The following is a 23,945-nucleotide window of genomic DNA, read 5'->3' as shown; positions in this document are numbered from 1 at the left end:
AGTCACATTATTATTATTTTGATCCTTCAAATGAAATATATATAAAAATGTAATAATAATAATAATAATACTTCCTCTGTCCCAAACAAGGGTGCGACATTTACTTTTGGTACGGACATTTACTTTTGGCACGGATTTTTAGGTAGGTAGTATTAAATAGGATAATTTAGAAATTAGGTGATGTGATGAAAAATATATATATATATATATTTTATTTGGATGATGTGAGGGGATAAAATGTAGGATAGATATTAAGTATAATTAATTATTTTCTATTTTGAAAATGTTGCAGGGTGTTTGGGACATACCAAAAAATAAATGTTGCAAGGTGTGGGACGGATGGAGTAAAAGATTGTAAATTTGTATAGGTATATATATATATAGTTATTTTAGATTACTTGTCACACATGGTTCGTCGTGACTTGCTTTATTAGGTATTACGTTCTCACGTCAATAAATAATATAATACTAATATTTCTAAAATTTCTAACTTCATAAAAATAAATAAATAAATAGATAAATATAGAAAGGGGGGAGTATATCACTTAAAATAGAAGTGGAAGGAATATTTGAATAGTAGTGTAAGTAAAAGCATCCTATAATACGTCAAGTAGAGAATTGAAGAAACGTGAGAGACATGACACTAACTGTACAGAACTGTATAGATTTGACAGTAAGCACATGACATGTCCTCTCCAAATAAATTACACATTTATTTAATTTGAACTTCCGTAAAATTTTATAATTAAAATGCATTTAAAATTGCCGTTTTTTAAGAAAAGCCATTCAGGTTACATCTCCAGGCTATAATGCTATTTCAGTCCATTCTTAAAAATAAAATAAGATACACAGTTTCATCGTAATCATCTTAATTTATAATCAATTATATTATATTATAATTATTTTTATTATATCCAGTGTGAGAATGACAAAAGTACTCCCTCCTTTACAAGTACATGCAACATTTTCTTTTTATATATCCCAAATACTCTTGCGATATTTTCAAAAATAAAAAATAATTAATTATATTTTTACTTCACATTTTATCCCTTCACATCGCCCCAATAAAATAAAATATATATTTATCTCTCTCTGTCACATCACCTGATTACTAAATTATCTTACCTAATATTACCTACATAATAAATACTCTTCCAACAATACTAATAGGGATATTTTCGTCTTTTTCACTATAACTCATTATAATACTAATATTAAAAAATTTAGTTGCAAAAGTAAATGATAACTTTGCACCGGAAAGGAGGGAATATTAGCATTTTAATAATAATGAATAAATATACTAGTGATAAAGTGAGGATTAGATAATAAATAAGGGTAAAAAAAATATTAATACATTTACTATAGCCAAAAATATAAACCTTTGAATTAAAAATATGTAAACCTTAAAAAGTAGACGGCAGAAGTATAACAATGCAATAATTTTTTATTAAATATATATATATATATATATATCATATATGTATAAACATGTTGTATTGGCTTTGCACTAAAATCCCGAATATAGTGCCATATATTAAACGAAATGTACTTTAGAAAAGTACACACCAAAGAAACATCAATTATAATTTCAAGACAAACTGATAAATAAATTTATCACCACAATCATCAAATTAGAAGTAGCAGCACTCACTCTACTCAAATTTCTTGATGAGAGACAGGTCTGTCAGCATTTTCTCAATGGCTTCATCGTCGTGGGCTCGACCTCTAGTCTGCAGAGCAATGAGTTTTATCGCTAGAAGATTTAGACAGAGAAGAACAAATAAACCATACAGATTATTATTTCTTCATCATCTTCGAATAAGATGTGTTTGTCAGGATGTCACATTTTCATCATCTTTGTAACTTCCAGATCTTTTCCTGGCATGCCTACTCTTTCGATGAGTAAATTTTTGTATTGCTCGTGTATTAGAAGAATGTAGAGGACAGTGTTACCTTGATTGATGGGACCATAGCTATGGCTTCCTCCACAGTTTCAGGACAAAGGTTTCCGAGTACGCAGAGCTGCACATTGCACAAATGAAACAAGACCAATATGATTGTTTGAGGATTCAACCTACCTACATGTACAGAAATGTATCGTTAAATTATGGAATAATTACCTCAAATTCAGCCAGCTGATGTCTGCTTAGGATTCTGAAATTGTGTTAAGATTTCCAAGGACTATCCAAGTTTGAATAATGTCAAAAGAAGGGGGAAAACCAGAGCATATAAATCTAAATTGATATGTTCAAGATCCGATAACTGTCTTCACAAAATCTGAAATGTAATCTAAATGTAAAGCTTAATCTGTTATGAATATTAGAATGAAAAGATAAACAAAAAGGTACACTGGCAATCTAAATGTAGCGAAACATGGCTGTAGATCCTCCTAACTAAAGATAGTCACTGCAAGAAGTAAATTAAAAACATCCTATGCCCACACTTAAATTATTGAGCTGTTCCGAAAAAGTATCTTAAAATTGGACGCCAGCTTTATCTTTAGAATGAACAATAAAAGGATACTCTCGAACTTGTCTCACAGCATCAGGATTTTTATACCGGCTGAAGCGCTTCACATACTGGAGTGATTTTTCAAAAACCCTGGGAAAGAAAGGAGATAAAATATTCACAATCTAGCATATGAGAAGTGCAAACTTCACACATTGCAACATTCGGAAAGTATTAGATGTATTATTTGTTCCATCAACATTTTGCTCTGCATCTGAAGCATAAAGGTTTCGATGAAGAATTACATAGTGGTTGTTTCAATTATCATCTTAGGAAAAAAAAATTAAGTCATTTGGTGCTCTAAGAAATTGTCTTAATATTTTGATTGAATAAGGAAGGCAAACCATGTAGTATAGATTATGATAAATCAAAATACAAGAAAGGTTGATCAAAAAATATATACAAGAAGGGATGCTTCACTTACTGTGACATTTGATTCATTGGATCATCGGCCATCTGCTGAAGCTGCTCGTACTTATGTTCAAGAATAAGGGCAACTTCACAATTCATGAGACACTTGGCCTTCAGGAATTCTAAGGAAGCATTTTTCAGACACATGTTAGCTCGACTTATATACACTTTAAAAGAAATTTTAAATTCTAATAAAGCAATTAGATTATCGACCACACTTGGATTAATGTGTGTCCAAAATTATCAAGTTCTCTCAAGTCAATTCTTCTAAAATGAAAGAGGGCTGTACTTCCAAGAGTAGTGTGCACAGATGGATCACATAGGCTATCACAATCATACCATTACAGACCCATGCTTAGCTATCATTAGACAAGTCCACAAACTAATCAAATGCCCATAATTGACAACAGTCAGCTATTTGTGAGAGAAAAAGATAAATATGTTTTTTTTCATACAGCAATCTCTATCAAGGTGACAGACCTATTCTCTGCATTATCAATAGAAATATAAGAAGTCACACACTCAAATTCCGGAAATTGATTTCTAGGAAAAACCGGTAACGTGAGCAATCAAAAATCTTCGAGTTAACAGCAACTAGTGGTTAGCTAAAAAGCAGCTCTTACACACACGTTTCCTTTGGCCAGAACAAAACTCATACTGCTGCAGGATATCAAGGAGAATTTGCAAAACCATTAAATAAAGAGCAAATAGTATTCTTTTCTCCTGCCATCTCTATTCCTAGGGTTAAACTTTACACTGATAAAAACCACAAAGAAAGCTACAAAAATAATGGAATGAAGACAGATGTTCCATGAGGGGCCACCACTCACCGATCAAAACCAGTCATACAATACCAGAGCTAGGCATAGTTATTTAGTTGTCGACTAAAATAGGCATAGTTATTTAGTTGTCGAAGAAAGGCACAAAAAAGCAGAAACGCCGAGTCCGAGATTAGAGTAATTCCAAATGCAATTCGCAACTCAAACAGCATCCAAAACCTTCAAAAATCGAACAAGAAAAGAAGTACCATCCGGGATTTTAAGCTCCGCCGCGTTCTCCTCTTCTTCCGCCGCCGACATACTCGATACTCACAAGTTTAGGAGAGGAGATTGACTCTAGATTCAGGAATAATCAGAGAAAAAACACCTCGAACTCGAATCACCAACAAAGCGTGCGAAACCTGCCTGCCCTGTGCCCTCCTCTTACCTCAATCGATTTCGCGTACTGCATAGATAGTGCAAACACCAGGCGGTCGCCCGGACACCCGAAACTGCTCTTTATACAAAAATAAATCAAACACTCTGTAATTGCAATTCGATCCCTAATATTTTCTTTTATTCCAAAATAGCCGCTAACAAAAATATTAGTAGAATTGATTTCGTTTCGTCCCATATAATTTATTCATATTTTTTATTTTTGTCTTGTCTCGTATAATTTGTTGTTTCCGATATTTTAATTATAGAATAAATTTTAATTTTTTTAATTTTAATTAAAATTATTTTAATTTTAATTTATAATTATTTTTTACTATATAATAATTATTTTTACTAATACACTTTTTAATTAGTTACTAATTATATTTTACATCATACAACTATTTCAAAATTTTTACTATTCAAATTTTAACTCAAAATCCAAATCCCAAACAAACTCACCCATATTTTAAATTTTATGATTTTTTACTATATAATTATTTTTAACTTAAACTATCTTATTATCTAATATATCAATATTTTTATATTTTATTTTTGTTTAATTCAAATTTTAATTTAATTTACTAAATTTATTACTACCTCCGTCTCACATACCGTGTCTGCTACACCGTAGACACGGCATGTTAGGAGAGATATAATTAGTAAATAATTAAAAATATATTAGTGAAAATAATTATAAATTAATATTAAGATAACTAATTAGTTTAATTAAAACTTAAAAAAAATAAAAAGTTTAAAATGAGATTAAAGTGTATAATTATTTTTTAAAAAAAAAAAAGTGACATGGTATATGGGACGGACAGAAACGACACGTGGACATAGTATATGGGGACGAATGGAGTATTTATTTATTGTAACAAACTAATTGATTATTATTTATATAATTTTTATATAATAAATTAATAATTATATATATTTAAATAAAATTAAAATTACAATTATTTTTTTAAAAAAAATAAATTTAGAAAAATTTAAAATATATATTAAAAATTAATATATAAACCTGCAGTTTAAACTTAATTCACTGTCTTTTAAACTGTAATTGAAACAGTTAAATCGTAATAAAATCATCATTTCAAAGATTCGAACAGTTCGGACAAATCTAATTTTGATGTGCTTTTTAGAAGAATTGCTCTAACTTTAATAAGCACCATAACATATAACTTTATTTAAATTTATTTGCATATATCATCACTACTTTAAAAAAATAACACTTACAAAATAATTAAAAAAAATAATAAAATTGTTTATACATATACTTTGAAAATTTTTAATACTAATTTTTTACAAAAAAAAAAATAATATTAAATTAAAAAAATAATATTTACAAAATATTGTATTTCTTCCAACTTAAAATATTATTTTTATAATTTCTTGCCTTCCATTTAAAAGTACGCAACTTTATATAGTAACACACTAATCATAAAAATTTAAATAATACTTACACTTATACATAAAAAAGAAAGATAAAATTATAAAAAAATCCAAATGGTACTTTCTTCCAAACTAGAGAGTATCAAACATTTGTTTTTTATTATTATTAAAAATTTTAAAATCTGTAAACATATATATAAACAAAAGTGAATCATAAAAGATTTAAATTTAATTTTATTCATTGGTAAAAAGAAAAAATGAAACCAAATTTTACTACTTAAAAACAAAATATATATATATATTATATCAAAAATGTTCAAGGAGGTTGTATATATATATATTATATCAAAAATGTTCAAGGAGGTAGTATAATTTTTAGAAAGATTTTTCCTATTTGGACCTAGATCACACACAAAAATAAATAAATAAATAATAATAATAATAATAATAATAATAATAATAATAATAATAATTTGTCTTATAATACATCATATCAAATATTAAATTAATATAAAAGAATAAAAAATAAAAGTCAAATCTAAAAATAAACACTTCCAAAATTGATCTTGCATCTCACACAAGATCGAAAAGCAAGAGCCATATCAGGTAGGCAAGCACGACAAAAACCAGAATGCAGTACAGAAATAAATCAGTGACGCTTTTTTTATACAATGTTTGTTCTGTTCCAACGTCCCAATCCAAATTTCTCACCAAAACATGTGAATGTATATATGTATGTATATATATATGTTTAGATAACAAATCTGGTGAGAAGGAGGACACTTAGGAATTCACATGCTGCAGTAATTCTGGAATCATCATCATATCCATTTAACTTGATCCTAAACTTGCACTAGCAGGAGCAGGAGCCGGGGGCTGCGCGATTGAAGCCCGGCTGGCAGCCCCTGCTGCAGTGTCCAGGTCACTAGGATTTGTAGCCGATGCTGCAGTGGCTCGACCGTGTGGCGCTATTTCGAGATGATCCATCATACGAGTAATGGGAACAGTTCCTGGAGGAGTCGGGATCAGCATTGTTAGGTTGGCTGTTTCCCTGTGGACTCGGGTGGGTGGTGCTGAGCTGCCGCGGGTGAATAGACGATCCTTCCAGCTTTTTGTGCTCTTGGTTATTGATTCTTTGTATCTGCAAATGTCAATAATCACTGTAGTTACCATTTTCGAACTAAACAAATAGTATTTCTTTTTCCCCAAAAATAATGGTTTCCAAATCTAAGATCTAGGCAAAACAATATATCTGTAACATATTTTCGCTCAAAAACACCACAAAACACAGACTAACTTCCATAATTCCATTTATATCGTAATTTTGGGGAAATGGGTAAACTGTCATGGTCTAATACACATAGATGAAGCTGGAAATTTTTCTATTTCTTCATTCATAGTTAAATTCAGAGTTCATGCTTCTTTACTAGAAATTAAAACATAGTTACAAACTGAGAAAAATAAAATAAATGATTTCAATGTGTACAGACACTCTAATTTAAAGCTAAACTGTTGCAATTATAAATGTGAGGCTATATTAATATCTGCTATCATGTAATGATGTAAGAAGTAGAATTGAAATGTAAACTGTGAGTGATGAAAATACTACTCCCTCTTCCACAAAAATTAGGTCAATTATACTAATTACCCTACTATTTTTTTATCCTAAGTTCTAAAATAATTTCCTATACTTTATGAGTATTTTGCAATGCCTATGTTGTGTTCTTGAAACCAACTTGGAGAGTCAACAATTTCGTCAAGACAAGTTTTTTGTACCTTGTTGACAGTGCAGAAAGTCGGGATTTGAAGGACTCAGAGAACGAGTGCAGATCAGATGAACCAGCTCTATCTTGGTTTCTAGGAGAAGAACTTCGGGCAGGTGGCACCCTGGAACATGAACCAAAATACAATAGTCACGAAAAAGAACACAATGCAGTTGGCATCTGGGCAAGTGTTAATCATGAAAGTATATAGATAGATACCTGTTGATGGGCGTCGTTCTTGTATGAAATTGATAAGCATCACCAGTTGATCCCGAGGAAGTAGAATCTTCACCAATGGTGGTGAGTGGCGAGCTCGGGCTTGTAATTGTAACTGGAGGAGAAGCAGAAGCAGACGTGCCAGTGGGGTCAGTTGAGAAGACGAGAAAGTGAGGGCGCCCTTGAGTGGATGATCTATTACGGTGGCTTTCACGTCTGGCAAGATGACGGGCTCGTCCCATTGCTGCTGCAGCAGCTAAGTGCTGGATGATGCGCTCCTCGAGTTCAGAGTCGCTCGCACTGACCGGCAACTGCATCGGATAATAGAAGTGAGAAGGATCAGCAGTAGAAGAATTTAGAATTTGAAGAAGGGGGAGTGTTAGGGACCAACGTGCTGCAGCTCAAAGTCACCCAAGGTTGGGTGATGAAATATAGCTGTGTTTCTCGGTGGGTTCATCCGGATACTCCTCTCATGCTCGACAGCGTCAAGCAACTCTTGGCTGCAACATAAGCATACAATAATGGGCCATTGAAGATGAAAATTATGTAAATCAAATGGCAAAATACCAGAAGTGATGAAATTGTCACTATTGTTGTCTGCATTTTGATACAAAGAAAAAAAGAAAAGAAAAAAGTGATGTCGAAATTCATAAGCTGTGCAAAAATGGTGAGCAGATATTCGGTACCTGCTAGGATCCTTGAGACTGATTGGCTGCCAACACATAGGACACTGGGAGCTTCTCTGGCACCTGAAGATTTATTCAGATGTCGTAAAAAATACATGACGCATTTGGTTGGGGGTGTTTTGAAGGTTTTTACTATTCCCTACTTTTTTCCCTCAAAGACATCGAATCAAACTCTTATCTTTTATTTTTTTATATTATACTAAAAATTAAATTTATATCCAAAACCCATACCCAAACTCCTAAACAAACACACCATAAGAGCCCAAAATGCTCTGTTCCATGTTGCCTCAGTAATATAAAGCTAAATTCAGATAAAGCTACTCGCGTCCGGAGTAAGAATTTGAGATAAACATTTGCACAAGTATAAAATAAAGGATTCATCCGAAAAATGTTAGATATCCGTATCCTCAAATTCCCCTATCAAAGCAAGCAGTTCAGTAAGAATGAGTTGGGATTATGATAGTTACCGACCATTCAAGAATGCACTGAAGATGAAACTCGTGTTTGCAAGTAGTCAGCTGCAATTAAAGGATAATGAAAATGATAAGTTATGCGTAAATCGACACAAGTAGGATAGAAATAACAGCTCAAACATACTGTGAGAGGATCGCTATCAGAGAAAACTTCGAGGCATATGCTGCAAGCATCCTCACATGCTTCCTGTGCTCCTCCTTCCACAAATGCCGCGGCAGAAGTTAAGTGGTTTTCGGGCATCTTTCCCTCTTCCATCTGTCAAGAAAGCATAAAATGACTTATCTAAATAGCCAAAGCACACAGAGTTATTAAGATTCACACATTTCTATTCAAACCACGCACACACACTCTGCCAAATTCTAAATTCATACAAAGAATGAATGGTTCTAAGAAGTTTATGCACGGGATAAATAAGGCAGAAAGAACACAACACAAGCGTGATGTGGAGGTGAAAATTTGAAGCCCGACTATGCCAAACAGGGGATGAAATCAGGGCAGAAGAAGGAATACTTTTATTACCAAATACAAGTGAATGGTTCGATGCATTTGTCTCTAAAAAATGGAAAACTATTCAAAATATTTCCATCTAATTAGCCTTATGAATCTGTCTTCAAAATTCAATAGACAACAAACAATATGGAATTAACTGTGTATTATCAGTACAAAGTGATAGAAAAACACAGAACTGGTGTAATATAGCATCAAACAAATGAAACCTTTCGTCATCAAAGCATCTCAGACAATATGATAAAACTCAATGAATCCACAACACTTGTTCATTATGTATCTTGCAAATCAAAAGAACACAAATGGATTTCATCGATCACAGCAATCCGAATTCAATAACCTAATAGGGAGTCAAAGAAATCCATAAATTTCAATAACACCCAACTCAAACCCTAAGAAAGTAGAATTAAATTGAGCACCTCAAAAAGAAAGAGCCCTTCTCTTCCGGGGGCAGACTGAACAGCAGATCGAAGGTCAACAAAAAATCAAAAATAAATAAAAATATATATAAATATGAAAAGTGAGAAAGGGGCAGGAGGCGTGAGAAAATGGAATTGCAGAGGGGTGAAGAAACATAACAGAGAGAGGAAGAGGAAACAAACCGTGGTGGGGAGTTGAGTTGTTCTTGTATTTGTTGGGGAAGAGGGATTTGAGTGCGGAGGTTCCACTTTACTTTTGTTTGTTTCTTTATTCGACTTTTGCTTTATGCTGCGGTGATGAATGATGGTGAATATGATGCCCGAAGGCGTGAGCCCACGGAACACACTCCCATTAATGCTCGGAAGTCAGACAAAGAAATCAAAAACAAAACCCTAATTAGTAGTAGTAATTTAATTGGTAGGGCAGAGAAGGTGAACGCGGCGTACACGTTGGCTACCTGGTTGGCTCCATTATTGATGTGATTGATTGTGACGACGAAGGAGATGAGTAAAGTTTCTAATAAACTCAATTATCAGAAATCTCTATTGATGTCATTTGAGTCAAGGCATCAATGGAGATTTTGGAAGTTTTTCATTTTATTTTGATTTAATTTTTTTAATTAAATATTTCTTTCTTGTAATTGTTTAATAATTTTATAGTAATAAATTAAAAAATAATATTTTAATATGTTTACTCTGTATAAATTTTTATGTTTATTGTTTATTTATTTCTTTAATAAATATAGATTCTATTTTTTTCTTTAAATATTTTTATTTTATTATCATATTATTATTTCTATACTTAAAAAAAGATTAATGTAAAATTATTTCTTATTTTAATTTTAATTTATAATTATTTATATTACAGTGTAGCTGTATGTGAGATGGAGGGGGTATTATTTTTTAAAAATTTGCACCAAAATTGAATATATACTTTTAAAATTGATGAAGGGAACATTATTTTATTGATTAATTAAAGTGTGTAAGAGATTTTGTATATGTAATGATAAGTTTTAAATTTACGTAAAAGTTTAAAGTATTTTGGTGTTAATATATATAATTATTTTATAAAATAAAAAATAGATATTTTTGAATCAGCGAGAATTATAAAAATGATATTTTAAATTGAAACAAAAAAAAATAATTGTATGCTCAAATGTTTGATCTCGATGTTTTAATGAAAGCAAGTAATAAAATAAAAATTTAATGAAATATAATAAATAAAAATATATATATTTAATTTGATATATTTTTTTTAAAAAAAAAATAGAAATAAAATCTCGCAAATAAACACAATTTTGTTAATATTTTATTGTTCAATTGCAAAAATGCATTTTTTATTTACTTTTCCAAATATAATAATGAGATAAATTTAACTGACAAAAATAAAATTGTGAATAAATTTGTTGGATGGATGAAGCAGTTATTTGGCAATTTTGTTAGAAGATGGATTAGATGCAGTGGCTGATATGATATTAAACATATAATAAGTTAGGTGCTCTATTAAATTAATAAATCGGCTAGATCAATTTAAATTCGAATATTTTGATATATTGCAACAATAAGGATATGGTTCAAACTTTCAATACTTCTAATCTCATATGTTACACATAGTTCGCTCTTATCGAACCTAGTTTGCAAGTTGTTTTCACAGCTATGTCGGTTAGCTAGCTATCGTCGTCCGCCGCGGCTTGGCCTTGAAGCCAGTTGAGTGCCGCATAGCCGTCCTCAATTGCAGCCGGGAGCCTATTCTCGGGAGCCAGCATGTAGTCGGGAGAGACAACCTTGAGGACGCCGCGGCAGTCGTCGACCTCGGCCATCGTAGAGGAGTCTGAGATTAGGTTTGGTGTTTTTGTTAGATTGATCAATACATATATATATATATATATAGGGAAGAAAGAATGAGACAATTGTTATGTTTGCGACAACATAGTTGTTAATATACTATCTAAAAATGCGCAGTGGAGAAACCCCTAATACTCTATAAATTAGATTCGACAAAACAAATTACATTAAGCGAAACAGATACGGCAGCTACTTTGAATGAATAACTATTTGTTTATGACTATTTATCTATACTTTTATGGATGCAAAAAATAAAAATCTTCTACAATAATATATTGGAAATAAACACACCCTAAAGTATGGATGCAAAATATAAACACACTCGTGTAAAGTGTTTTTTAGCTTCAGATATTGGAAAATGTATTTTAGATTGAAAAATTGACTTAATTTTGAAAACATATCAATATTATTATATATATATAATGTGTATTTATCATGTTATCATGAAATTAAATCATTAATTGTATAACAAATCTATAGTGTATTTGTTTTGTATATTTTTTTTTGAATAAATTTTTTAATGTGAAATACAAATTATTATATATTTAATATAAAAATAATAAATACATATATAATATATTAATTTTTTTAAAAAAATATATTCGAATAGTTTTACAAAAGAAAGTCTAACACATTTTAGGCGAATAAATAAAATATTTTAACTCTATTTTTATCCTTTACTATTGAAATCATATAATTTGATTGGCTGTATTTGTTGGTTAATTTTAGATAATAAAATTTTGAATTAAAATAATTATTTAATGTAATATATATATACATGATTGTAATATTTTGATATTAAAATTAAAATTAAGATTTAATACAATATATAATATAATAAATACAAAATAAATATTTTTGGAGAATTTTTTTTTTTAAAAAATAATAATCGTTTATTTAGTGAAATAGTTTAAATAAATATATATATATTTTATGTAAAATATAAAAATATGTATAAATAATATAAAAAGAATAAATATAAATAATATATTAATTTTTAATAAAATTATTTATTATATTTTTTAAAAAGACATTCTTAAAAAAAAAAAAAAAAAGAAATACACAGAGAAAACAAACAAGCACACCGATTTCTAATATCTGAAAACCAACGGACGAAGTGGTAAATATTTACTTAGGCAGAAAAGAAAAAGGAAAACATAAAAAAAGCACAGCACAAAGGTCAATTCAATTCCCTCCAATTTCAGCTTCCGTTCCCCGCTCCTCCGAATTTCGCTCTTCATCTTGTTCAGCGCACAGACTACAGTGGAGCTCCTAATCACTTCATTTCAGCCGCTGACGGGTGAGTTCTGCTAAATTACAATTCCTTTCCTTGGGATGATTATTGTTTTTGCTATTTTTACTTATTTATTTATAGTTAAACTGAAGTTTGGCTGGATTTTGTGAGGAACCCTAACCTTCCGCTTCTGCTCGATTTCTGGTTTGAATTGTGTATTTATTTTGAAGCTTCGTTTTGGAGGTACCTGCGAGATAGTTTTAAATTGTGTTAGGGTTTTGGTTTGTTTCAACTATAAGCTTTTCGAACTTTTTCCGCTATGTTTTTTTGGTAGTTTTAGTAGATGGGTTTTTTGTTTTTATTCTAATTTAAGAGTTTCGCTTTGTTTAGTGGGGAACTATTCGGCTTGTTGCTGCTCAATTTGTTTATAAGTTGTGCATTTCTGTTTCTAGGAATTAGATGTAATTATGCTGTATTATTTCCACTTCTTTCCTCAAATTTAGCGGAGAAGCCAGTGTTCTAGAGCTCCATCATGTTCATAAAGCAGGTAATGGTTTGGCCATTGTGTTAATTGTGCTATTTCTATCAACTATGATCGATCAATTGTCTTGTGTATGTACAATATTTATAGGTCGTAATAGAAGGGTTCAAGAGCTACAGGGAGCAAGTTGCCACTGAAACATTCAGTCCAAAAGTTAACTGTGTTGGTATGCCATGTGTCTACGTTATGTGCTGGGAAATTTTGACTTCTGCGTATGTTTCTAAGCCTAATAAGTTTTGAATTAGACTGAAGTAATATGACTTTATTTTTCGTAATTTACAGTTGGCGCCAACGGATCTGGTAAATCTAACTTTTTCCATGGTATGCCTACTTAGAAACTATTCACTCAATCTTGATTGTTCTTGTCGTGGAATTGACTGCATGAGAGTCCCAACTTGTATTTGCAGCAATACGTTTTGTGATAAGTGATCTGTTCCACAACCTGCGCAACGAAGAAAGGCAGGCATTGCTGCATGTATGTTATGCATAAAGCCTCTATGCTCTCTCGGATTTCACTTATTATTATTCTGCATCTAAATGTTAATTGAATACATCGGGATTTTGGATTCTTAGGAAGGTGCTGGCCACCAAGTGTTATCTGCATTCGTGGAGATTGTGTTTGACAACTCTGACAATCGGATCCCGGTAAACTTTTAATTGTTATATACTTAATTAATGCGTCTCATGAAGTGCAATTATTCTCTCTCACATTTATAGCTGTTATTACACCAAACCTTCTTTTCTCTATTTTATTTTACAGGTTGATAAAGAGGAAGTGCGCCTCAGGAGAACAATTGGTGTTAAGAAAGATGAATATTTCTTGGATGGAAAGCACATAACGTGTGTACATACTTCATGAGTGCAAAGATATTTTCAATTTTGAATCAGCTGTTATATTTTGGTGTATTATCTTTTTTCTTATATTGTTTCTTCGCCCAATATTTCTTTTGATCATTGAATGGTACACTGTGGTTTACAGGAAGACAGAAGTCATGAATCTACTGGAAAGTGCTGGATTCTCTCGTTCCAATCCTTATTACGTTGTGCAGCAAGGAAAAGTATAGCAAATACTTTCTTGATTTCCTTTCCTTCAACTCGTATTTCCCCTGATTATTCTAACATAGATTCTATATCTGTTTAGATAGCATCCCTAACATTGATGAAGGACCCAGAGAGGCTTGATCTGCTGAAGGAAATTGGTGGGACTCGAGTTTACGAAGAGAGACGTCGTGAAAGTTTGAAGATCATGCAGGAGACTGGCAAGTGCTGATCAATCTTTTCTTGTGCATCTGTTTTCTTTTATCTTTTCTAACTTTTCGAATCTGTGTTACAGGTAATAGGAGAAAGCAAATTATTCAAGTTGTTCAATACTTGGATGACAGACTCCGGGAGCTTGATGAAGAGAAAGAGGAGTTAAAAAAGTACCAGCAGCTTGACAGACAACGGAAATCTCTAGAATATGTTATTTATGATAAGGAACTTCATGATGCCAAAGAAATGCTGGCAAAGGTATGCCTTTATCTAGTTACCATGTTTTTACAAACTGATTTCAGTCCAAGGACTTCCCTATCTAAACACCATCGCAATTTCCTGTCGATTTGTATTAGCTTTAAACACCACATTTATTTTAATGACCTGTGTCAGGACTTAGGGCTATCGCTTTTCAGGAACCAAAAAAGCTTGATTTGATGCAAATTTTAAGCATATCTGCTTCTAGTGCCATATGGTTGTTATGCACTTTAATAATGCGAACAGTTTTCTAATTAGAACTGGAATTTCCATTTGTGCAGATAGAGCAGGATCGCAACAAGGTTTCTGAGAAGTCTGCTAAGATGTATAACGATGTTTTGGATGCTCATGAAAAGTGCAAGGAGATAGACAAGTTACTCAAGGATCTCACTAAAGAGGCACAAATTTTAAGTAGAGAAAAAGAAGCAGTAGAGAAACAGAAAAAAGAAGCTATTAAGAAGCGTGCAAAATTCGAGCTTGATGACAAAGACTTGCACGATAAGATTAAGGCGAATATTAAAGCTAAGGTGCTGTGAAAACTGGAGCCAATTATAAATTTGAACTTCAATTGTTCTGTGGTTGAAAATTCAACTTACTACAAGTGGCACTATGTAATGCCTACTTTTGTATTTCAGGAGGATGCTATTTCTCAACTGGAGCTTTTGGAAAATGAAATTCAGGCTTCCAATGCTGAACTCGCTCGAATCAAGCAGCTGTATGATGATCAGATCAGAGAAGAAGAGAATTTAACAAGAGGGTATGCTTTTCATCATGCTCATTCTTTCACTATCGATTTGATAGCTTTAATTTGATAAATGTCTTCCAATTTTATTCGCAAGTCGTCTTGGCATCGATAAGTCTTCTGTATCTTAATGTATTTGTAGTTTTGTGCATTCAATATGTCATTTTACAGAACTTTTTTTTTTTAAATTTTTTGGTGAGCATGGTATAATCTGTGGAATTTCTTTCTTGTTGTGTAGAATAAAAGATCGAGAAAAGCAACTTAGCATTCTGTATCAAAAACAGGGTCGTGCAACCCAGTTTGCAAGCAAAGCAGCTCGTGATCAGTGGCTTAAAAAAGAAATCCGTGACTACGAGCAAGTTTTATCTTCAAATCTAGCACAGGTCATTGTTCCCATCAACTTTTAGCCCATTTGTCTTTTGCTACTGTACTTCCCTGTTTTATTATTCAGAATAATTATTATGTTAAAGTTTGTAGCTTCTTATTCTGTATTGCAAGATTTGGAATGTTGTAATTATATTTTCTGACATCATGACAATTCCTATGGGAAACAACCCTTACTTCTTTTCAGTAGGTGCATCTACATTTTTTTGGGAGGTGTTTCATGGGTATTGACATTTTTTTTCCTTTTTCTTCATTTTCTTTTTGAAGATTCTTGTTTCTAGACAATTATGGTGACTATGCTTGTAGCTTTGATTCCAATGCAATTTTCTCAACGATATGGCTTTCTTGATCATTTGTGTTTACATTCTTAATGGTGGCAGTTTTGGCTACATATTAAATAAATGCATTCTGTTTGAGAAGTTCCTGGATGGAAAGTTATTGAATTGACGTTTTAACCACTATTATAGTTTTCACTTATATATGAGATTATGTAAAAGATTTTGCATTTAAAGTTTCAGGATGTTCAATACATGAATATGATATGACCACAGTGGGGTAGATGTGTTTTTGTTCATATGGATGCTTTTTCATCCACAGAAAACAGAAGAGTTATTACAGATTTTTATTTTTATCTTTAGTTATTTTTATGCTATATTATATGCTATATGTTCTGGAAGTTGGTTTATATAAGGAATAGAAGATATTAAAAATGCACATTGAATTTTTCTTTCAGGAGAAAAAGCTCAGGGATGAAATTGAACAGCTAAAGAATGATGTCACAGAGCAGGATGTCCACATACAGGGTCGTAAAGATGAAGTTTCAGAATTAGAAAGTCGAATATCTGGTTACAGACAAAGCTTCAATGAGCGTAAAGTTGAGAGAGACAATTTGCAAGACGAGCGAAAGTATGATCTCATTTTCGTTGTCTTGTTTGTAAAGTTCTGTTTCTGAATAATTCATTCACCAATGTGCAGAGCCTTGTGGGGAAAGGAAAGTGAGCTCTCTTCTGAAATTGAAAAGCTCAAATCAGATGTTATTAGAGCTGAGAAAAGCCTTGACCATGCAACTCCCGGTGTGAGTGAAAATTCTGTTAGATTTCGACAATTTTACAGCATTCAAACTGAAGATTACTGTGATTGGAAGCACCCTTGGCATGTAAATTTGCAATAATTGATTATAATGGTCCATGGAATTGAGGAGCACTGTACAAGGATAGAATAAAGGTAGAATGCTGAACAAACAAGAAAGAGATTTGGTTCAAGATTGGTTTCACATTATATTGCGAAAGATTACCAAAATAATGAGGTTACTTGTGAGTGGAATATAAATTCTAAATGACTAGTAAGATCTTGGGAAAGAAAAGTTTAATGTGTAGCCAGGTTTTCAATGTACATCAGACCCTTTTTGTCAGACACAAAACTTCAACCTGACTGTGGTAAACATCCTTTAGACCATTCTGTAGAAACATTTTTTCTTTTAGCAGCTCCACTGTCTGTGCTTTAAGTGGTTCTTCCATGCCCCTTGTTAGTTTAGTTCATGATTATGCCCGCTGACTTTAATCAAGTACTATTATTTTGTTGTTCTTATTCTGACTACATGCATTTCTCTGATTGATCTGGTTTTCTCCCTTCTAACTTGCTCAGGATATAAGAAGAGGGCTAAACTCGGTAAGGAGAATATGTAAAGAGATTAATCTTACAGAAGGAGTGTACGGACCTGTTTGTGAATTGCTAGATTGTGATGAAAAGTTCTTTACTGCTGTTGAAGTCACTGCTGGAAACAGGTTAAGTCTGTTTATTACATGATTAAAGTTCAAATTTCTTCTTTCATCTTTATTAAATATGATAGTTGTACTTAAATAAAGAAGAGTGTTAGCAAGATTACTAGACTTTGTTTTTAGGCCCGGTTTACTGGATGTCTTTGTCAAACCTATTCTGATGTCCTCTTCATTGTCCAGCTTATTTCATGTCGTAGTTGAAACAGATGAAATATCCACCAAAATCATTAGGCATCTCAATGCCCAGAAAGGTGGACGTGTCACATTTATACCATTGAACAGGGTGAAGGCTCCAGCAGTTAATTATCCACACAACTCTAATGTGGTGCCACTTTTGAAGAGATTACAGTTCTCCGAAAAATACGCAGCTGCATTTGCCCAGGTTGGTTCAAGCACAGTTTTGTTTAATTGAAAGTCACTTGCAATTTATTGGTCCCCTAGTATCCTACTGAACTTATGTGATGTTTTATCAGCCATTTACTGTTTTAGTTAAGGGCACTGCCAATTGCATGTAGAATTACTAGCTAGTTGTGTTTTGAGTTTTCGGACTATGCATCATGTTTTGTTTCTTGTGCTCCAATGCAAGGTATTGTGTTTGAAAGTCTTAACTTGGATTGATGTAGAAGTTGTGTTGCTTTGATGTGGTTTAGCATTAGTGTCTTTAAGTTTCTATGGCTACTTCTAGAGTTGTTAGATTAGGCCCGTTAATTATGATGATAGAGGATTGCCTTTGCCACCATTATCCAAAACACTTAATTTTCTCTCTAGTGCTTTGGAGCTTTTTTCTTACCCAACCAACACCATACACGAGTCCCTGTTTTCCGACGCCGCCACTTGTTAGAAATTTGCTGTTGTACGCTGTCTTTGCCACCACACAAACTCATTTCACTATTTTGGCCAATTTTCAGCCCGTTATTTATGTTGTCTAGCAAAACTATTTTCACATAGGCATAAAAATAACCTTATCGTTGTCATTGCACTAAGCACACCTTACATTTATTTATTTAAGAGGGTAGGCCAAGCAAGCTAACCCCATATGTCTTGATAACCATACATCACTAACCGCGAGGGCTAGCGTGGCATATTTAGCCAACCAACACTTTTAACATACCCTTTACACATTTCAGGAACCTTCTCTTCAACATTTACTAATTTAGTCCTAAATGCAATACATGAAGACTGTTACATTGTTGAGATCAGTAATTTCCAAATAAAAACCAAATATTATGAAATAAATGCTTTATTCTTTAATAAGATTAAATCATTTCAGACATAGATAAGTACTTAATTTGGATTAATGATGTCATGGGTGTGAAAGAAAATTTCAATGCATACTGTAAACTGAAACCCTTCGGGTCTTTAATTAATAATTATTTGGAATGCAAAATGATTGCTTCTTGAAATTTCTCATTTAGTTTAGCAATTTCTACTTCCGGTGTTCTCTTGTCATTTGGTACCCCATCTCTAACACCCTCTTCTTTCTCACTCACCAACTTTCCATTTTTGGCATCAAACTTGTAGGTGTTTGCAAAGACAGTGATTTGCCGGGATATAGATATTGCTGCAAGGGTTGCCCGAGCTGATGGTTTGGATTGCATTACTTTGGAAGGTTGCACTTCGGCATCATTTGTTTGTCTTTAGTTTACTAACGATTGCCATCTCACGTCCACCTCTTCAAGTGCAGGAGATCAGGTAAACAAAAAAGGTGGCATGACTGGGGGATTTTATGACCAAAGACGATCAAAATTGAAATTCATGAGTACTATTAAACAAAATATGAAGTCTATTGCATTAAAGGAAGAGGAGCTGGAGGAGGTCAGAAGGAAACTTCACAATATCCTCACTAGACTTCACTTTTTACTTGGTGCTGCTATTTGTTTTGTCTCAATATTTCCTTACTGACTTGCTTGTGTGGGCTATTACTTAATAGTTACGGTTTTTCGAAAAGTAACATCCCCTTGAGTGCCTTATTGATGAATATTTTGCCTTTTTCATGTGTTAACTAGTCTGCTGTTGGTTATTCATCTTATGAGGCAGATGTTAGCATATTATACAGTGTGCTGCAGAAATTTATTGGTCAATCCATATGCGCAAGTATCTTTTGATGATTCTTAGCCTGATTTATCACAAAGATATTTATAAATATATATATATATATTTGCATTGCATTTTGACAAATCTTCTCAATTTCATTGAAGTTAACCTTTGATGTGACTTTGTCACCAGTCCCAAAACTATTCCTTCATGTTTAGTAGGGTTGTTACAACTTTCTTGTTCAATTATTGGCTATTTGTTTTCGCTGAATCAACCTCACAGATTGACCATAAAATCAATGAAGTGGTGTCAGAGCAGCAGAAAAACGATGCCACATTGGCTCATGAAAAATCTTTACTTGAACAGCTGAGACAGGAAATAAAGAACTCTGAGAAGCAGAAGCAATCCATTTCAAAATCACTGGAGAAGAAAGTATGTTAACCTTTTGAAACTGTTTAATGAACATACAGTTTGGTCCAATTTTTTTATGCTTGTTACAATTTTCAGGAGAAGCTACTTTCTAGCATATTGTCTCAAATAGATCAAAATAGAGCCAATATAGCTATGAAGCAAGATGAAATGGGAACAGAACTTGTTGATCATTTGACACCTGAAGAGAAAGAGTCCCTCTCTCGGTTGAATCCTGAAATAACTGCTTTGAAAGAGCAGCAAATCACCTGTAGAAGTAAACGCATGGAGGTTAGAGACTCCATCAAGCTCTTGCCTTTATGCTGTTATTTATTTATTTATTTTGTTTTTGCTATGACATATATCATTTAACAAGTCAATTGTCACAGACTGAAACTCAAAAAGCAGAGCTTGAGATGAAGCTTTCAACAAATCTTGTTAGGCGGAAGGAAGAGCTGGAGGCAGTGAAGGCATCGGCAGAGAATGACATATTGCAAGGAGAAGCTGAACTAAAAAGACAGGAATTTATGGATGCCAGTTTATTAGTTGATCAGTTGACTGAACAGCTCAAGAGTGAGATTTTTGTCCTCCAACTCAGCCATATGCTCAAAAGATTTTTGTGCTTAAAACATGTTAATTATTTTGCAGAAGTAACTGAGAACATTACTCAGAGGAATAAAAGATTAGAAAAAATTAAAGCCGAAAAAGAAGAACTAAAGGTTTGTATTTGCACTTCCCCAACAGTAATATGTCCTCAACAGTCCCCACTTCCTTTTATACATGCATCCATAGTCTTGGTGTTAATGGAATTCCTTGTGGTTGTAGGTTTTAGAAGACAATTACCAATCTACATTACAGTCTGAAGCAAGAGAACTGGAGCAGCTATTGAGTAAGAAGAACATATATATGTCCAAGCAAGAAGAGTACTCAAAAAAAATCCGGGAATTGGGTCCCCTGTCTTCTGATGCCTTTGAAACGTAATTTTCAACACCCAAATTTTATTTTACCCGTAATTTTTCATATTCCATATGCTGGTGTGTTTTTATAAGTTTTATGGACATTTTCATTTGCGCCTAACTGAATTATTTGTATTTTGTTAGAAATTATTGTTGTACCGCCGTCCTCTCAATTTCTGCAGTTTAGCATAGGGTTATCAAAGAAGGTAGTGAAGAATAAGAGCTTGACTGTGTCAAGGACAAGGGCGAACTAAATTAAAAGAAAAGAAAAGACACATGTCTCTATTTGACTCTGTATCATTACATGAACTAGTGTTTCTAAGTCATAATATCCATCAACTGACATTTTTGTCATAAATATTTATTCCCTAGTACTAGTTAAGTATAAATAAGGAGCATAATATCGTGTTTAAATGCAGCACCTCCATCTGCATAAGTAACCCAACTTATATGTTTATCGCCTTGTTTGACATGTTCTCATTATGCAAATTCTAGGTACAAAAGAAGAAACATGAAAGAACTGAACAGACAGCTTCACAACTGTAATGAGGAGCTGAAACAATTCAGCCACGTGAACAAAAAGGCCCTTGATCAATATGTTAATTTCACAGAGCAAAGAGAAGAACTTCAGAGAAGACAAGCTGAGTTAGATGCAGGCGATGAGGTAAAGTTGGCCTTTTTCTTTAATTTGCTTTCTTTGAGAATGTAGGTAAAATATGTGGATGAGAATACCTTCTTTTCATTTTCTATTTCTCAGAAAATCAAGGAACTTATATCCGTATTGGATATGAGGAAGGATGAATCAATTGAACGCACATTTAAAGGCGTGGCTAAGCATTTTCGAGAAGTGTTCTCTGAACTTGTGCAAGGAGGTCATGGATATTTGGTTATGATGAAGAAAAAGGTATGCTGTTTCTACGTTCGTTGTTGTTAGAGCAGTTATCATAGATGCAATGAAACGTTAAAACAAAAGTTATAATTCCAAAGTTGAGTTGTCTGTTAATTCTTTTGCTTTGTGTTTGAAAGTGGGTAGCGGGATTAAAAAACACCGTAGTCAATAATGAGGAAGGTTGGAAAGCATTTAAAGTGCATTCCTCATTCCTGTCATCCTGTCTGACTAGTTTCAAGCATTACACATTTTATATGTTCGGAATTATACTGAAATAATTGGCACACAAGCATTATTTCAAGCTATACTTCACTTTAGAGTACGGTAATTTAAGTTCCTTGCAACTGAAGCGGCCGTACAACCAGCAGCTTCATTCTTGGTTAATATTTGTCTATTTGTATATTAAAATTAACGTGTGATTTATACAGGACAACAATGATGCTGATGATGACCAAGACGATGACGAGCCTGCCCCAGCTGAAGTTGGGGGAAGGGTTGAGAAATACATTGGTGTCAAAGTGAAGGCATGTCATCTTCTTCTTTCATTCTTAATTAGAATATATAATTACTTTTCTTCACAAATGTCACATCTTTGCATGGTAACATACATATATATATATATTTAAAGATTCTAGAGCACAAACTTTTCCTGATATCTGTGAACTGAAAATCAAACTAAAGCAATACCAATTTAACTGGTGAAAGAATATTTCAAATTCGTCAATGGCTGCTCGTTCAATCAGAATGCTCACCTTACATTATCTATGGCAGGTTTCCTTTACTGGGCAAGGGGAAACACAGTCGATGAAACAATTATCTGGTGGTCAGAAAACTGTGGTGGCTTTGGCTTTGATCTTTGCTATACAACGATGTGATCCGGCACCGTTTTATCTTTTCGATGAGATAGATGCAGCGCTTGATCCTCAATACAGAACAGCTGTCGGGAGTATCCTTATAATATGTCTTCAAGTCTCTATTCTACATTTTTTTCTTTAAAAAAATAAACAAAATCCCTTTCTCGAGAGTAACCTAAGTTGTTTTTTGAATTCTTGTCGCTTATTCCAACTTTGTTATCCATGTATTGTGTGGGAAACCTTTAACTCGCATTGCCACAGACATGGTTCGCCGTCTAGCAGACATGGCTAGCACTCAGTTTATTACCACTACGTTCCGTCCTGAGCTTGTGAAGGTTGCTGACAAGATATACGGGGTGACACACAAAAACCGAGTCAGTCTTGTGAACGTGGTGACCAAGGAAGATGCTCTAGATTTCATCGAGCACGATCAGTCCCACAATGAGGTGCGCTAGTGTTTAAAACTTTCGTGCATCGGCCAGGCTGCATATTTTAACCATCTGACTCTATATTCTGCTTACTTGCAGTAGTAGCATCGCTGTTTGATCAACAACCACCTCCATGGGGATGATCTTTCTCCCTGACGTGTGTGTGAATATTGGCTGCCTGATTTAGTTGGACTTATGTTGCTGGTATCTATCTTCTATTTCTATTTCTATATATATATTATCATTCTCAACTAACATGTGTAGTAAACTATATCAGGTGTGGTTTGGTTGATGTTTTTAGATTCCTTGGTGTTAAAAGTTTAAGACACATGGTATATATATCTTAGAACATTCCTTCAGATTATTTTCCCCGTTAAATTAACTTTATTATTTCTAGTCTAAATATGCGGTTTTGTATCGGACCGGTTACTATTCTGGTTGGGATTGATCGGCGCTGTGATGATTAGTCTTAATCAGACCTAGACCATAAAAAATATACAGACAACATATGGTATCAGTTACCACTACATATAATGTGCTGATTGAAATCATGTTTCGATAATTTACAATTTATAAGGTGTATTGAATAAATAATATTAAATTTAATTATAGTATGTGCTGTATAAATTATTATTATTATTATTATTATTATTATTATATAACGAGTTTTGCTCTTCCATCCCTTGGATAGATAGACAGGGAGGTAGAGCTTCAGGTTTTTTTTCATGTTGTCAAAGCTTGTTAGTCATGTAAAAATAATTTACTATATTT

At 33.0% G+C, this 23,945-nt stretch overlaps 3 protein-coding genes across 8 annotated transcripts; 1 reads left to right on the top strand and 2 right to left on the bottom strand.

Moving 5' to 3' along the window:
- Positions 1 to 1,508: 1,508 nt before the first annotated feature.
- LOC127244392 (DNA-directed RNA polymerase II subunit 4) lies at positions 1,509 to 4,181 on the bottom strand. The gene is made up of 6 exons (XM_051264899.1): positions 3,947 to 4,181; positions 2,933 to 3,041; positions 2,524 to 2,601; positions 2,121 to 2,154; positions 1,954 to 2,022; positions 1,509 to 1,730 (listed from the first exon to the last, which is right to left on the bottom strand). Exons 1-6 carry the CDS (start codon positions 3,996 to 3,998, stop codon positions 1,653 to 1,655), a joined length of 420 nt encoding a protein of 139 aa, XP_051120856.1. The 5' UTR covers positions 3,999 to 4,181; the 3' UTR covers positions 1,509 to 1,652.
- Positions 4,182 to 6,136: 1,955 nt separating this feature from the next.
- LOC127244033 (E3 ubiquitin-protein ligase RHF2A-like) lies at positions 6,137 to 9,988 on the bottom strand. Of its 3 annotated transcripts, XM_051264321.1 has the most exons (9): positions 9,756 to 9,988; positions 9,573 to 9,608; positions 8,770 to 8,901; positions 8,644 to 8,690; positions 8,173 to 8,235; positions 7,878 to 7,986; positions 7,490 to 7,797; positions 7,284 to 7,394; positions 6,137 to 6,648 (listed from the first exon to the last, which is right to left on the bottom strand). In XM_051264321.1, exons 3-9 carry the CDS (start codon positions 8,899 to 8,901, stop codon positions 6,339 to 6,341), a joined length of 1,080 nt encoding a protein of 359 aa, XP_051120278.1. In that variant the 5' UTR covers positions 9,573 to 9,608; positions 9,756 to 9,988; the 3' UTR covers positions 6,137 to 6,338. The 3 variants fall into 3 exon arrangements, with proteins under 3 accessions (XP_051120278.1, XP_051120279.1, XP_051120277.1); XM_051264322.1 differs by lacking the exon at positions 9,573 to 9,608; XM_051264320.1 differs by lacking the exon at positions 9,756 to 9,988 and having other exon boundaries at positions 9,573 to 9,749.
- A 2,570-nt stretch (positions 9,989 to 12,558) lies between these two features.
- On the top strand, positions 12,559 to 23,538 carry LOC127244032 (structural maintenance of chromosomes protein 3). 4 transcript variants are annotated; one of them, XM_051264318.1, is made up of 30 exons: positions 12,559 to 12,717; positions 13,104 to 13,198; positions 13,283 to 13,358; positions 13,475 to 13,513; positions 13,600 to 13,667; positions 13,766 to 13,837; positions 13,953 to 14,032; positions 14,172 to 14,250; positions 14,334 to 14,451; positions 14,526 to 14,701; positions 14,983 to 15,228; positions 15,337 to 15,458; positions 15,682 to 15,826; positions 16,561 to 16,733; positions 16,803 to 16,902; positions 17,472 to 17,611; positions 17,786 to 17,987; positions 19,127 to 19,214; positions 19,290 to 19,440; positions 19,921 to 20,071; positions 20,147 to 20,338; positions 20,437 to 20,620; positions 20,696 to 20,766; positions 20,873 to 21,024; positions 21,499 to 21,667; positions 21,761 to 21,907; positions 22,321 to 22,416; positions 22,664 to 22,838; positions 23,008 to 23,192; positions 23,277 to 23,538. In XM_051264318.1, the coding sequence occupies exons 2-30, from the start codon at positions 13,184 to 13,186 to the stop codon at positions 23,277 to 23,279; spliced, it is 3,615 nt and encodes a 1,204-aa protein (XP_051120275.1). In that variant the 5' UTR covers positions 12,559 to 12,717; positions 13,104 to 13,183; the 3' UTR covers positions 23,280 to 23,538. The 4 variants fall into 4 exon arrangements, with proteins under 4 accessions (XP_051120275.1, XP_051120273.1, XP_051120276.1 ...); XM_051264316.1 differs by having other exon boundaries at positions 23,274 to 23,538; XM_051264319.1 differs by having other exon boundaries at positions 19,290 to 19,486; positions 19,922 to 20,071; positions 23,274 to 23,538.
- The last annotated feature ends 407 nt before the right edge of the window (positions 23,539 to 23,945 follow it).

Source organism: Andrographis paniculata, unplaced genomic scaffold, assembly GCF_009805555.1.
Source record: "Andrographis paniculata isolate CXL003 unplaced genomic scaffold, ASM980555v1 Contig9END, whole genome shotgun sequence".
NCBI lineage: Eukaryota > Viridiplantae > Streptophyta > Magnoliopsida > Lamiales > Acanthaceae > Andrographis > Andrographis paniculata.
The sequence above is the reverse complement of the archived record's forward strand: the minus strand, read 5'-3'. Positions and strand labels throughout refer to the sequence as shown.